Source organism: Equus caballus, chromosome 13 (genome assembly GCF_041296265.1).
Source record: "Equus caballus isolate H_3958 breed thoroughbred chromosome 13, TB-T2T, whole genome shotgun sequence".
Lineage (NCBI taxonomy): Eukaryota > Metazoa > Chordata > Mammalia > Perissodactyla > Equidae > Equus > Equus caballus.
Window position 1 is genome coordinate 41,375,001 of NC_091696.1, and position 13,699 is coordinate 41,388,699.

General features: G+C 53.3%; 1 protein-coding gene across 8 annotated transcripts in view; it reads left to right on the plus strand.

Moving 5' to 3' along the window:
* MYH11 (myosin heavy chain 11) overlaps positions 1 to 13,699 on the plus strand; it is a 118,412-nt gene that overhangs the window by 79,393 nt on the left and 25,320 nt on the right. For all 8 annotated transcript variants that reach the window (XR_011424791.1, XR_011424790.1, XM_023616273.2 and 5 more), the window contains 11 exons: positions 421 to 594; positions 1,517 to 1,690; positions 3,491 to 3,605; positions 6,067 to 6,260; positions 7,536 to 7,657; positions 7,771 to 7,840; positions 7,980 to 8,140; positions 9,524 to 9,632; positions 11,272 to 11,403; positions 11,495 to 11,701; positions 12,898 to 13,035. Coding sequence is in view for 6 of the 8 variants with exons in the window: in XM_023616273.2 (XP_023472041.1) it covers positions 421 to 594; positions 1,517 to 1,690; positions 3,491 to 3,605; positions 6,067 to 6,260; positions 7,536 to 7,657; positions 7,771 to 7,840; positions 7,980 to 8,140; positions 9,524 to 9,632; positions 11,272 to 11,403; positions 11,495 to 11,701; positions 12,898 to 13,035 (1,596 nt within the window). In the remaining 2 variants the exon portion in view is untranslated. The remainder of the gene's footprint in view (positions 1 to 420; positions 595 to 1,516; positions 1,691 to 3,490; positions 3,606 to 6,066; positions 6,261 to 7,535; positions 7,658 to 7,770; positions 7,841 to 7,979; positions 8,141 to 9,523; positions 9,633 to 11,271; positions 11,404 to 11,494; positions 11,702 to 12,897; positions 13,036 to 13,699) is intronic.

Sequence of the window (13,699 nt, forward strand, 5' to 3'; positions counted from 1 at the left end):
CTGGATCCCACCCCCATGATAAGTTGGAGGGAATTTCTCAGTGAAAGGGAAGGTCTTGAGATTGACAGATATTCCAAAATTTACTATGGAATCACTCCCTGTCTGAGCCTCAGGTTCCACATCTGCAGAATGGGAGTGAAAAAATACCTTACGCAGTATTCTATCCATACATCATTGTGCAGATGGAGGGGATAAGCAGCTTAAAGTGTGCGTGGGCCACGTGGCATGAGAACAGCCAGCCCTCGTGAACTCTAGACAGCCTTTGCTGGGGCTACGCCCTCTCTGGGCACCCAAATGGCGGAACAAGCGCTTGTGCAAAGAGCCTGGGGCTTTCTCCAGGGTGGGGCTCCCCCGGGACCCCCGCGTCCTCTGACTCCGTACCAAGATGCTCACTGGGCGCCCCCGGTGTCGTGCGCTCAGGTGAACTCGTTCGAGCAGCTGTGCATCAACTACACCAACGAGAAGCTGCAGCAGCTGTTCAACCACACCATGTTCATCCTGGAGCAGGAGGAGTACCAGCGCGAGGGCATCGAGTGGAACTTCATCGACTTCGGCCTCGACCTGCAGCCCTGCATCGAGCTCATTGAGCGGCCGGTGAGGGGCCCCCTCGCACTCGCATGCGTGTGCGGCCGCCTTCAGCCGGCCCGGGGACCCCGCCCTGTCCACGTGTGCACGGCTGCCCCCAGCCCGAGTCCTGTGAACTCAATCACACTTTCCTGTAACCCACATTTTAATATCAAAGGCATTTTCTTTTTTAATTTCTCCCTCCCTCCTTCCTTCCTCCTTCCCTTTCTTCTTTCCTTCCATTCATTCATTCCCAAGGGCACAGGTCTTTGTCTTGCTCATTCATGCATCCCAAACTCCTAGAACCACACCCATAGTAGATGCACAATAAATGATTGTTGAATGACTATTTACTGAGCACCTGCTATGTGCTGGGCTCCCCCCCATAGAGGCTAGGGATGTGACCACAAAGGAGATGAGCATAGTCCCTGGCCTCCTGGAAGGGCAGACAGTGAAATCAGACACACAAATAACGCAACTCAAACCTCTGACAAGACCAACGTGGGGAGTGATTTAGGAAGGCGTGCTTTGCACAGAGCAGTCGAGAAATGCTTCTCTGATCTGAGTCCAAAAAGTGGAAACCGTTCCAGGGGAGCGAGTGGCATGTGTAAATTTGGTCGTGCTCCGGACACCTTAGTTTAGACTGTCTCGGCCACAGGGAATCGCTTTCCTAAGAGGAACACTGAGGCGAATTTATATGCACAGCAATGATGCAAGTGTGACGTCTTTGTGATGTTGTGCGTGTGCTGCCCACTAGGGGGCAGCAGAAAACACATGTCCTCTTGTTGGTACCTGCCGGTCCATCTCAGATGCTGGTCCGTTGGCAGCTGGTCCAGAGGCAGCTGGAGGCTGCCCCTGCCAGTGTCTGGGTGGCCAGCTCTTCCCGGTGAGTCTGAGGCAGGGCGCCCTCCTGCCTTGCTGTGATCGTGTGTGCCCTACTTGTCTTCCACAGAACAACCCTCCGGGTGTGCTGGCCCTGCTGGACGAGGAGTGCTGGTTCCCCAAAGCCACTGACAAGTCCTTCGTGGAGAAGCTGTGCACGGAGCAGGGCAACCACCCCAAGTTTCAGAAGCCCAAGCAGCTCAAGGACAAAACCGAGTTCTCCATCATCCACTATGCCGGGAAGGTACCAGCCACAGGTCCCAGGGCCCTCTGTGTCCCCGGGGACCCAGGCAGGATGCTCAGAGTAGGAACAACTTGGGAATGGCAGAACCCAGAGGGGTCTGGTGTAAATCGAATCCCAACCAAGTTCTATGCGCGATTTGTCTAAGCATCTGTATAGGATGAGATACGTATGTATTAGTCTCTATAACATATTCCAGCCATGGTGGTCAGGCAGCTCTTTCTTGTACAGACTCCGAATCCTTCCTGCTACAAATTAAACCCAACAGGAAGGGCCAACTGGAATGATGTGGCCAATAACCCTACTCTTGGACCCAACAAGAATCTCCCTTATCATGGCCTTGGGTTTGCCATTGCCAGCCTGTGCTGTCCAGGAAAATCTGGGATGGTTGTCATCATCGTCCTCTTCTCCTCTTCCTCTTCCTCCATCATCATCATCATGTGATGGCTATAAATATACAGCACCTTCCCCTTTGGCTCCTGAGTGTCCTGGATAATATAGAAAAGACATACCTCCACCTAGCTTACAGAATTTTAGGGTATTTTATTGACTCCCCAGTATCCCAAATGCATCATGGGAATAGGCATTGCCCTAAACCAGGGATAGGCAAACTACGGCCCATGCACCAAATCTGGTCCACAGCCTGTTTTTAGTTCTTTGGTTTTTGCTGAGGAAGATTCACCCTGAGCTAACATCTATGCCAATCCTCATCTTTTTTCACTGAGGAAGATTTGCCCTGAGCTAACATCTGTGCCAATCTTCCTCTATTTTGTATGTGGGTCACCACCACAGCGTGGCCACCAATAAGTGGCATAGGTCCGTGCCTGGGAACTGAACCCAGGCTGCTGAAGTGGAGTATGCTGAACTTAACCATTTGGCCACAGGGCCAGCCCCACACAGCCTATTTTTGTAAATAAAGTTTTATTGGCACACAGCTGTGCCATTCCTTGACATATTGTCCACGGCTGCTTTGTGCTACAGAGTTGAGCGGTTGGAACAGAGACCATATGGCCTGCAAAGCTGAAAATATTTACTGTCTAGGCCTTTTACCAAAAAAATTGGCCAACTCCCACCCTATACACTCAAGGAAGTATATATTTGTTCCTTAAGCACATAGAGGAAACGCTTTTCTCCTCCCCACTTTACAAGTTGTTTTTTTTTCCAGTCCCCTCTCAGATCAGGCCTGGCCATCACCATAACAACCCACATCCCATAATATCCCACCAGAGAGCTATTTTACCTGTTCCTTTCACTTCATAGTCACAATAATAAAATTAAAGCTTTGGTCACTGTCAGTGTTCAAGTTGGGAATTTAAAAAGCCATATATGTCCTTTGTCTGTACATCCATATATTCAAATCTCCATCATTAGAGAAGGGATAAGAGTCCCCAAACTTGATTTAAAAACTAGGATTGTTGTCAGGCTTTCTCTGCATGAGAGGAGAACTTTGGGTATGAGGGAGGGTGTTTGCCATGAGTGGAGCTCTTCACCTTTCGGAAATCCCAGGCGTCATTCTGGCCTCTAGAGAAAGGAGGATGCTGGAAAAGGCTTGCTGGAAGGAGGCAAGGAATGGAGACGAGCAATGGCTGCCATTGGCTGATGCCCTACTGTGTGCAGGGCCCTTTAAAGTACTGATCTGTTGGCCTTGGTCTCTTCACTGGTGTTTGTGGATTTCCATCATGATGGCCACTAATGTCATTTCCTCTCTGGCCTGGGAAGATCTGGGAGGGAAATGGGGAGACTCGGGCCCCGCCCTTTGTAACTGAAGCAGGAGCACCTGATGGGTGGGATGGTCCTTGGCAGGTGGACTACAATGCGAGCGCCTGGCTGACCAAGAACATGGACCCGCTGAACGACAATGTGACATCCCTCCTCAACGCCTCCTCGGACAAGTTTGTGGCCGACCTGTGGAAGGACGGTAAGGCCCTGCCTGCTGGAGTGGGAGAAGGGGACGCCCAGAGTCCTCGCCTCCTTTCACTGCCCCAGAGTCCCATGCTTGATCTCAGGAGGGGAGGGCCTCTGTGGGGTGGGGGAGAGGGCAACGTTGTCAGGTGCTGGTGATGTCTTGTCGACACATTCAACCACTTCCTGAGAGGTAACCCCTGAGCCTCTCAACCCCACACCTGGCCCCCAGGAGAAGGTCCTGAGATCAGGGCATTGATGGAGGAAATAGCAAGCGAGGCATGGTGAATTGCATTGCCCCCGTCTGGAGTCAGAAAGACTTAACCTCAGTCTCGTCTCTGCCGTGTCCTAGCTGTGTGATCTTGGACAAGTCGCTTGACTTCCTTAAGCTTCAGTGTCCTCGTTAGTAAAACCAGGAAAATAATAACAGTGCCCATCTCTCCTAGGATTTTGGGGAGGGTAAAATTAGAGTGGGGCTCAAGCTTGAGCTGCACCAGGCTCACGCGGAGGGCTTGTTAAACCTTGGATCACTGGGCCCCATCCCCAGGGGCCTGACTCAGCTGGTCTGGCAGGGCCTCAGAATCCGCATTTCCAGCAAGTTCCCAGGTGACACTGATGCTGCTGGCCCGGGGACCACGCTTTGGTTTCTTCCGAGAACCAGTGAAGAGAGAATCCATGTGACGTGCTTAGCACCTGCCAGGCCCCAAGTAGGGGCTCAGTACACGTCGGCTGCTGTGATGACTGTTGGGGTTGTGGACTTTGCTGCTTTTGTTTCTGGACCTCAGTATCCACAGCAGATTTTGTCCTTGGCACGGAGCCTGTGGGCCTGGGGTTTACAGGACTGGCCACCCTTGTTTTTGGTGTGGAATGGTGTGGAAGTCAGCTGTGCCAACATGGACTGAGTGCCAACCATGTGCCGGGCCCCGGGATGGGGGAACAGCATCTCACCCTGGGTCTGCCTCACCCTGGGACTCATGATGAACTCAGCGAGGCCCTTCCCCCAACGAGCCCACAGTCTTCAGGGAGACACAGACAAGCAAAGAAATTATTACACAGAGTCTAATTGAGTACAGGGAACAGAAACGGTGCAGTCCAATGTCAGTGGGGTTGAACTTGTTACCACCATCAACCAGCTGGATATAATTGACATCTATAGACAACTTCATCCAGCAACAGCAGGATACACATTCTTCTCAAGCTCAGAGGGAGCGTTCACCAAGAGAGACCACATTCTAGGCTGTAAAACATACCTTAACAAATTTAAAAGAACAGAAATCATACAGTGTCTGCTCTCAGACCACCATGGAATTAAACTAGAAATCAATAACAGAAAGATAACTGGAAAAGCCCCAAATATGTGGAGATTAAAAAACATGCTTCTAAATAACACATGGGTCACAGAAATTTGTTCTTTGACCCATGTGATATTTAGAAGTGTTTTCATGTGTCAATTTTCTCAAGAGAAATTTTGAAATATTTTGGACTAAATGGAAATGGAAACACAACTTATCAAAAAATTTGTGGGATGCAGCAAAAGCAGTACTTCAAGGGAAATTCATAGCAATGGCAGTGGGTTAGGCTTGGTATGTGTAGCACCTGCTGGGCTGGTGGGAGTTTCTCATTCCATTCTGAAAGAAAAAGAATCTTGGTGGTGGTGGTAATAATAATAACAACAACAATATTAATACCACCACCTACTCTTTGTTGAGCACTTACTAATATTCCAGATTCCTACCTCGGAGTGTTTGCTGTACTTTCTGCTTGGAATATTTTCTCTATCTACCTGATCACTCACTCACTTTTTCTGGTCTCTGCTCAAATATCAACTTATCAGAGAGACACCCCCATCACTCTCTTTCCCCCCTTAACCCTGCTTTATCTTTCTAGGCACACCTCTCCACCCAAAATATTGTATACTTATGTGTGTGATCATTAGAAGAAGAGCTGGGCAGGGGCGACACAGGGTCTGTGTTTTGTTCACTTCTGTGTCCCCGGGGCCCAGCACATAGTAGGCTCTCAATAAACATTTGTTGGTAGTTGAAGGATTGAAGGTGGGCAGGGAGGTAAGCACTCTACATGCCTTATTTGCTTATTCCTGCTCTAGAAGGTAGATGCTATTACCTCCATTTTATAGAAGGAGAAACTGAGGCACAAAATGGCACCAGGCCAAGGCAGTGGCAAGAGCAGGACTGACTCCTAGGTCTCTGTGACACTGTCAGAGAGAATTTGTTCTTTCTGTCGCTCAGGAGCTCTCAGGATTTCCAAAATAGATGATACTCGGAAAGCAATCCCCTTCCACCTCCCCTTCCACATTGCTGCAGGGAAGGCAATGGCTGGTAGAGGAAGGAATGGGGGACGGTGCCCACCAAGAGAGAACCTGCAGTCTCCACCCTCCGGGCCTGGTCCTCTGGCCTCTTGTGGGGCTGCAGGGCCCCCAAGTGGGCCAGAGGCTGATACCACCCTTATGTGACCCACAGTGGACCGCATCGTGGGGCTGGACCAGATGGCCAAGATGACGGAGAGCTCGCTGCCCAGCGCCTCCAAGACCAAGAAGGGCATGTTCCGCACAGTGGGGCAGCTCTACAAAGAGCAGCTGGGGAAGCTGATGACCACGCTGCGCAACACCACGCCCAACTTTGTGCGCTGCATCATCCCCAACCACGAGAAGAGGGTGAGGAGCTCGCCCGGCTCCTTGGTGGTCAGAACGTTCCCCCTGGGGACAGCATCAGGAGGCTGCTGGGAAGGGGAGGAGAGGGGCAAGAGGAAAGCCTGACCCCCCACCCCAAGGGCTCCATCGGATGTGGGTGGAAGGTTGTCTGATTTGGTACCCATTCCCCATCCTGGAAGCAAAAGGTGGCAAAGGGAGGAGAGGAAAATGGATCAGATACTTGCAGCCCTGGAGCTGCTCAGGGTTTTCAAATCATTCATTCATTCATTATTCCAGTTCCTATGTACTGAGCTCCAGCTGTGCCAGGCGCTAGGGCTACAGTGCTGGATAAATTGTAGTCTTCGCCTGCAGTTTCTTATAATCTAGTGCAGGGGTGCTCAACTGGGAGCAGTTGTGCCTCCCAGGGGACACTTGGCCGTGTCTGGAGGCAATTCTGGTTGTCATTACTGGGAGGGGGCTGCTACTGGCATCCGGGGCATAGAGGCCCAGGATGCTGCTAAACATCCTCCAGTGCGCAAGCTGATAAGCACGATGTAATGTGAGGTGCTGCCAATTATGAGGACACCAAACAGCCAGGGCTCACACTCCAGCCTCAGGGCTCAGAGAGAGCTGCTGAGAGAATGTGAGCTTGAGGAAGCAGTAGGCATCGACTTGGTGAAGGGGGTAAAGCAGAAGTGTGGTGGTGAGAAATGCAGGGCGTTAGTGCAAAGATGCCGGGTAGGTGGTTTTGTGTTGATGTGAGATGGTGTGAGGCAGGGATAAGGAGCGATGAGGCTGAACCGATAGGCAGGGGCTGGATCGTGGAGCTCCTTGTGGGTTGACCAGAGCTTGGCCTCCCTTATATAGGATGCCACTGGGGTATGTCACGATCAATTTACATTTTTGGAAACCCAGTGAGGGGGGTGGAGGGGAGAGGCAAGATGGGGGTAGAAAGACCAGGTAGGAGGCCATGGTGGTTGTCTAGGCAGGAGAGGATGGTGGCAAAGGGACGGCAGTGACAATGCCAATGGAGAGAAGTGGGTGGGTTGGGGAATATTTGGGAGGTAGGAGCCACGGAACTGGTGACGGACAGGGAGCAGGGGAGCAGGAGGCAACAAGGAGGTGATGTTAGTAGCAAGTAGGAGAGAGATGGCACCTGAACTCTCAGCTGAGACCTCACCCGGTGCCTCGTTCATCCCCATGCCTGGCGAGGTGGGTCCCCCCACAACCCCGGCCTGAGATGCAGGGCGTGCTGCTCCCTGAGGCCCCAGGGGTCCACCGGCCTTTCCACCTTTGCAGTCTGGCAAGCTGGATGCCTTTCTGGTGCTGGAGCAGCTCCGGTGCAACGGGGTGTTGGAAGGCATCCGCATCTGCCGTCAGGGCTTCCCCAACAGGATCGTCTTCCAAGAGTTCCGCCAACGGTGAGCCGGCTCGGGCCAGGCCCGGGAGGGGTGGTGGGCGAGCGGGGCTGGGCGGACGGACGGACGGACCGTGGAGATGTGCCCGGTCGGTGACTCCTGCCCCGTGTCTCCAGCTACGAGATCCTGGCCTCGAACGCCATCCCCAAAGGCTTCATGGACGGGAAGCAGGCCTGCATTCTCATGGTGAGCCCAGCCCCGACCCTCCCCAGAAATCAACCCAGGGACTCTGGCCGCACTGGGTGGGACCCTCCTTAAATATGCTCAACCCCGGGCCACGCAGCATGGCTGAACCCGGGGCCTCATGTCTTCCTTCCTCCTGCAGATCAAAGCCCTCGAACTCGACCCCAACCTGTACAGGATTGGGCAGAGCAAAATCTTCTTCCGGACCGGGGTCCTGGCCCACCTGGAAGAGGAACGAGACTTGAAGATCACGGATGTCATCATGGCTTTCCAGGCCATGTGTCGTGGCTACCTGGCCAGAAAGTAAAGACCCGCACACCGTCACCTGCCCACAAACAAGTTGGGAAACACAGACCTCTAGGGGGGGTTCTGGCCTCGTGTTCAGATTCCCTGCTTCTAACAGGCCATCTCCTTTAGGCCGCACCACTGATTGAATGAAAGCCTCTTCCTGAGGGGGCAGAAATGCTACCGCTTTAGACAGATGCGCTAGTTATAGGGCAGGGCAGGAAGCAGTTAGGGCCCTGGGCTCCGGAGTTTTAGACCTGGGTTCTCATCTGGGCTTCTTCTCTTATTTGCTGATGAGCTCTGGGCAAGTTATTCTACCTCTCTGAGCCTCAGGTCTCTCCACTGGAAAATGAGCATGATCATTCCTGCCTCTTAGAGTTGTCTATGAGCACTTGATGAAATAGAGCATGAAAAGGGTTGAGAGCAGTCCTGGGTAGCATTTCAGAAGGGTGAGAATGTGATCGTGTCTCTCAGGAAAGGGTGTTTGGCTGTATGTCCATCCCCGTGTCCAGTGGGATTCATAAGGCAGCATCTCAGAAGATGTGATGCCCCTTCTGTTTTGGGGAAGCCTGGGGGCTAGCTGAGGGCTCAGGTTCCTCAAGGAAGGTCACACCCCAGAGAGGACAGCAGGGGCTGGCAGAGGAGCTCTCTGTCGGGGGTGGATGTTTTTATGAGATTTGGACCGCGCTCATCTGCAGAGCCTGGATCGTGTTAAGCTGATTCACTGCTGAGGGGACCCAAGATGGTCAAGGCCAGATCTGGGAGCTTCGTCCAGGGACAGACCTAACTTAAGCGTCATAACTTACTTCTCTGTTACCACCCCTCCCACCTCCGGACTGACTGGGGCCATTCTTGAAATTGTTCAAGTTCATCCAAGTCCAAGATGGCAGCCGGGCCGAGAAAAGAGGGTTGTGCTCCTTGTTCTGTGGTTTCACAAACCCAACAGCCCTCAAGTAGGAAGGGAGCTGGTCCGTGTTGGGTTTGAGATTCTCAAACACGTGGAGGAAGGATAGGCTTGGCAGACGCTCCACTCTGGGGAGAACACAGCACCGCTGGGGGTGTTCAGTTGCCCCTGGGGACAGTGTAGCTGAGAAGAGTGATGTCCTGGGTGTTATTCTTGCCACAGCTCTGAGTCCAGGGCATCTCGTGAGCCTTGGGTCCTCCTTGCTTACTGAGAAAGGCTCTGGCCTCCAGATTATTTGCATGCCCTGTGCCCAGACTTGTGCCCATGCTGAGCTTCCTGGAGAACCTGAGCTGGAGAGGAGGGGGATGTCCCCGTGCCAGTCACAAACCCACAAGCCAAACAGACGCGTCTTGCTCTCAGGAAGCTGCAGGGCAGAATGCTGGGGACAGCACGGTGAGGCGTGTGTCGGGCCAACCAGGGCTTCCTCCCCTCCCCAGGGCCTTTGCCAAGCGGCAGCAGCAGCTGACGGCCATGAGGGTGATTCAGAGGAACTGTGCCGCCTACCTCAAGCTGCGCAACTGGCAGTGGTGGCGACTCTTCACCAAGGTGAGCACCCCACCCGCCCGCCTTCTCAGGCCCCTAATCCTGGCTCCTCGCTCCAGATGCTCCAGATGTGGGACTGGAGATGGTTGACAGTGGGCGTGCAACGGAGGGCATGAAATCAAACCTTGCCCGTTGGCAATTCTCCGGGCCTGAGAAGGCCCTCCGTCTTTGGCACGCGGCTTACAGCCATGACCTTAACACAGGTCCAGAGCGTGCCCGTCACCACAAGGACCCCTCATGTTGCTCATTGATAGCCACACCCACTTCCCGCCATAGCCCGGCCACCACGCCTCTGTTCTCCATTTCTATAATTCTGTCATGTCAAGAATGTTATGTCAATGGAGTCACACTGTGTATCCATCACCTTTGGGGACTGGCTTTTTCCACTCACCACCATTCCTTGGAGGTCCATCCAGGTGGTGGCGAGTATCGATTATTTGTGTCTCTGGGTACAGCTTGTTCTTGCAGTGTCAGGGGCTGTAATGTGCCAGCTCTGTTACAACAGACGCTGCTTCTTCTTCGTGCCCTTGAGTGTGTCAATTGGCACAGACCTTTTTCACTGAGCGAATGTTTATCGAGTGCCAGCTGGTTGCCAGGCACGTGCAGGGTCCTGGGGATACAGCCGTGAGCAGACACCATGGGCCCTGGCCTCATGACTATTCTAGTCGAGTCAGGGGTGCAGACCATGAGCCCATAAACAGACACAAACACACAACGGCAGACGGGGTAAGCGCGTGGTGGAAGCCACAGTGCGCACGCGCAGCTTGCTGGCGCCAGGCGGGGCCTCAAACACAAGGAGTCAGGGGCCAGCCAGGTGAAGAACCGTCAGGGGAAGCTGCTATTTTGGGACAGTTGATCCCCATTGACCCAACTTCTGAAAAACTGTCCTAAGAAAACCATCTGAAATAAAGAAAGTCAGGAATTAAGGGCGTTCATTGTGCCTTATTTACAATAGCAAAATTTCACTGCCTGGCCCCGGCAGAGCGATCAATTCAATAATGGTTCACCCATCAATGGGATACTTTTCAACTATTAAAAAGGATGGTTAGCGAAAACTAAAGTTGTAAAAATGATGCAACGGCATGGGGTGATAATTATCTTGTAGCTTTAAGTCATAAAAGCAGCACAGAAAATTGGGCAGCGTGATCTTGGGTATATTTTTTAAACGTGTAGGAAGAAAGACTGGAAGGAAATGCTAACCATGCTCCTGCTGACTTTGTTGGGGACGTAAGATGTGAGGGATTTTTTTTCCTTTTCTCTTTAGACGGAAATACCCATTTGTCAGCAGCAGTTACCTCTCTGGGATGGGACTAAATGGGGGAAACGGAGACCTTCTCCTTCCACTTTGCACCTTTTTTCCGTTGCTCTAATCTCGGGTTTCTTAACCTCGGCACTATGGATATTTTGGGATGGATGGTTCTGTGCTGTGGGCTGTCCTGTGCATCCTAGAATGTTTAGCAGCATCTCTGGCCTGTACCCACTCGAGGCTGGTAGCATCCTCCACCCCAGCTGCGACAGCTAAAACTGTCTCCAGAAGTTGCCAAATGTCCCCGTGGGGTTGCGGGATGGGGTCACGTTGATTACGAGTGTATCCCTCCTGCGGCGAAAACAAATGACGGGCTGGCTGTGTGTGTGCGTGCAGGTGAAGCCGCTGCTGCAGGTGACGCGGCAGGAGGAGGAAATGCAGGCCAAGGAGGAAGAGCTGCAGAAGATCAAGGAGCGGCAGCAGAAGGCGGAGAGCGAGCTCAAGGAGCTGGAGCAGAAGCACACGCAGGTACTGGGTCGGGAGCGCAGCCGGGGCTGCAGGGGGCAGGACGCCTGCTCCTCGGGGGCTCACCGGCCGCCTCCCACCCCCCTGCTTGCAGCTGGCTGAGGAGAAGAACCTGCTGCAGGAGCAGCTGCAGGCGGAGACGGAGCTGTACGCCGAGGCGGAGGAGATGAGGGTCCGGCTGGCGGCCAAGAAGCAGGAGCTGGAGGAGATCCTGCACGAGATGGAGGCCCGCCTGGAGGAGGAGGAAGACCGCGGCCAGCAGCTGCAGGCAGAAAAGAAGAAGATGGCCCAGCAGATGCTGGTAAGACACCGCAGGGGCTGCCCTCGGTGGGTACCACATCGCTTGACCCTCGCCGCAGGGCTGTCAGGTGCGTCTGATGATATGTGTCCCCGTGGGACAGATAAAGAGACGGGTTTGGAGAGGAACGGCCATCTGCCCGCACAGGTCTCCTTGAGAGCCCACTCCGTTCCACCGCCCTGCCTTTCGTCTGCTAACACCTTGTCTCCTGGTGGCAACCCCATGTGGGGGTAATTGTATCAGTTAGCTTTTGCAGCAGAACAAAACTCCCCAAAACTTAGCAGCTGGAAATAATAAACATTTATTTCACACTGTCAGGAATCTGAGAGTGGCTCGGCTGGGTGGTTCCAGCTTAGAGTCTCCCACGCGGTTGTAGTCAGGATGTCAGCCGGGGCTGTCGTCATCCGAAGGCTCGACTGGGGCTGGAGGACCTGCTTCCCCGTGGCTCCCTCACGTGGCTGGAGGCAGGAGGCCTCAGCTCCTCCCCATGGAGCTGCTTGTGTGCCCTCACAACATGGCACTGGCTTCCCCCAGAAGGAGTGAATCAAGACAGAGAACGGGGGAGAAGGCCACGATGCCTTTACCGCCTAATCTCTGACGTTACACTCCATCGCTTCTGCCTGATTTTATTTGTTAGGAGCAAGTCACTAAGTCCAGCCCACACTCAAGGGGAGAGCAGTCAGGCTCCACCTCTTGAAAGGAAGAGTGTCAAAGCATTTGTGCACATATTTTAAAGTCCCGTGGTATCTACCATCCCCATTTTACACACGAGGAGACTGAGGCTCCGTGAAGCCAAGTGGCTCAGCCAGACCTTTTCTTTCCAATGAAAGGGGACTGCAGAGCACTGGGGGTCTTCAGGCCCAGCCTCTGTATCAGATAGTCCCGAGCTCTGTGAGAGTGACTTTGTTTGAAGCGAGGCTCTGTGTGTGAGGAAGATTGGCCCTGAGCTAACACCTGTTGCCAATTTTCCTCCTTTCTTCTTTTTTTCTCCCCAAAGCCCCAGGACCTAGTTGCATATTCTAGTTGTGGGTCCTTCTAGTTGTGGGATGTGGGACGCCGCCTCAACGTGGCCTGATGAACGGTGCCATGTCCGTGCCCAGGATCCGAACCCTGGGCCACTAAAGTGCAGCGTGCAAACTTAACCACTCGGCCGCAGGGCCGGCCCCCAGGCTGTGATTCTTCCCCCCCCCCCCAAAAAGGACCTGGAAGAGCAGCTGGAGGAGGAGGAAGCTGCGAGGCAGAAGCTACAACTTGAGAAGGTCACGGCTGAGGCCAAGATCAAGAAACTGGAGGATGACATCCTGGTCATGGACGATCAGAACAATAAACTGTCCAAAGTGAGTGGGGCTGAGCGGCTGCTTCAAAACGGCAGGCTCGCCAGGGCTGAGGAGCCAGATACTTTCCCTTTTTAGCCAAATGCGAAGTATTGAGGGCCGAGCAGGTGGTTACCTCCAGCATTGATGTGGTGGCCTTGTGACTGCCATCTGGAGGCAGGCATGCCAGGGACCGGGTTCCTGGTGGTCCCCCAGCACCAGGGCTGCCACGGAGCGAGTCTCAGAAACACAGTGACCAAGGGGACCCCAAGTGGTATAAAGGTGGGCAATTCTGTGTGAGACTCATATTCTCATGGGCCACTTCCAGTGAGCACCAGGGTGACCGGCTGTTCTGGTTTGCCTGGGATGGAGGGCCTTCTGGGACATTGGACTTTCAGTGCCCAAACCAGAAAACTCCCAGGGCAAACCAGTATGAAAATGTCACCCTAGTGAGTAGCCACCAACCAGCCCCACTAAGGGGGGGCTGCCTTTAATTCTTTGAGCTAGATGTCAACAGGTCACCTGCTGTGAGCGATGCCCTGTGTTGGGTGCAGGGAATGCATAGTGAAGGACCCTGCCCTCATGGGGCTTCTACTCTAGTGGGACGGCAGATAGATAATCATACAGATAACCATTAATTACCATTGTGATCAGGGTCCCAAGAAGGTGTTCACCATATTGTAAGAGC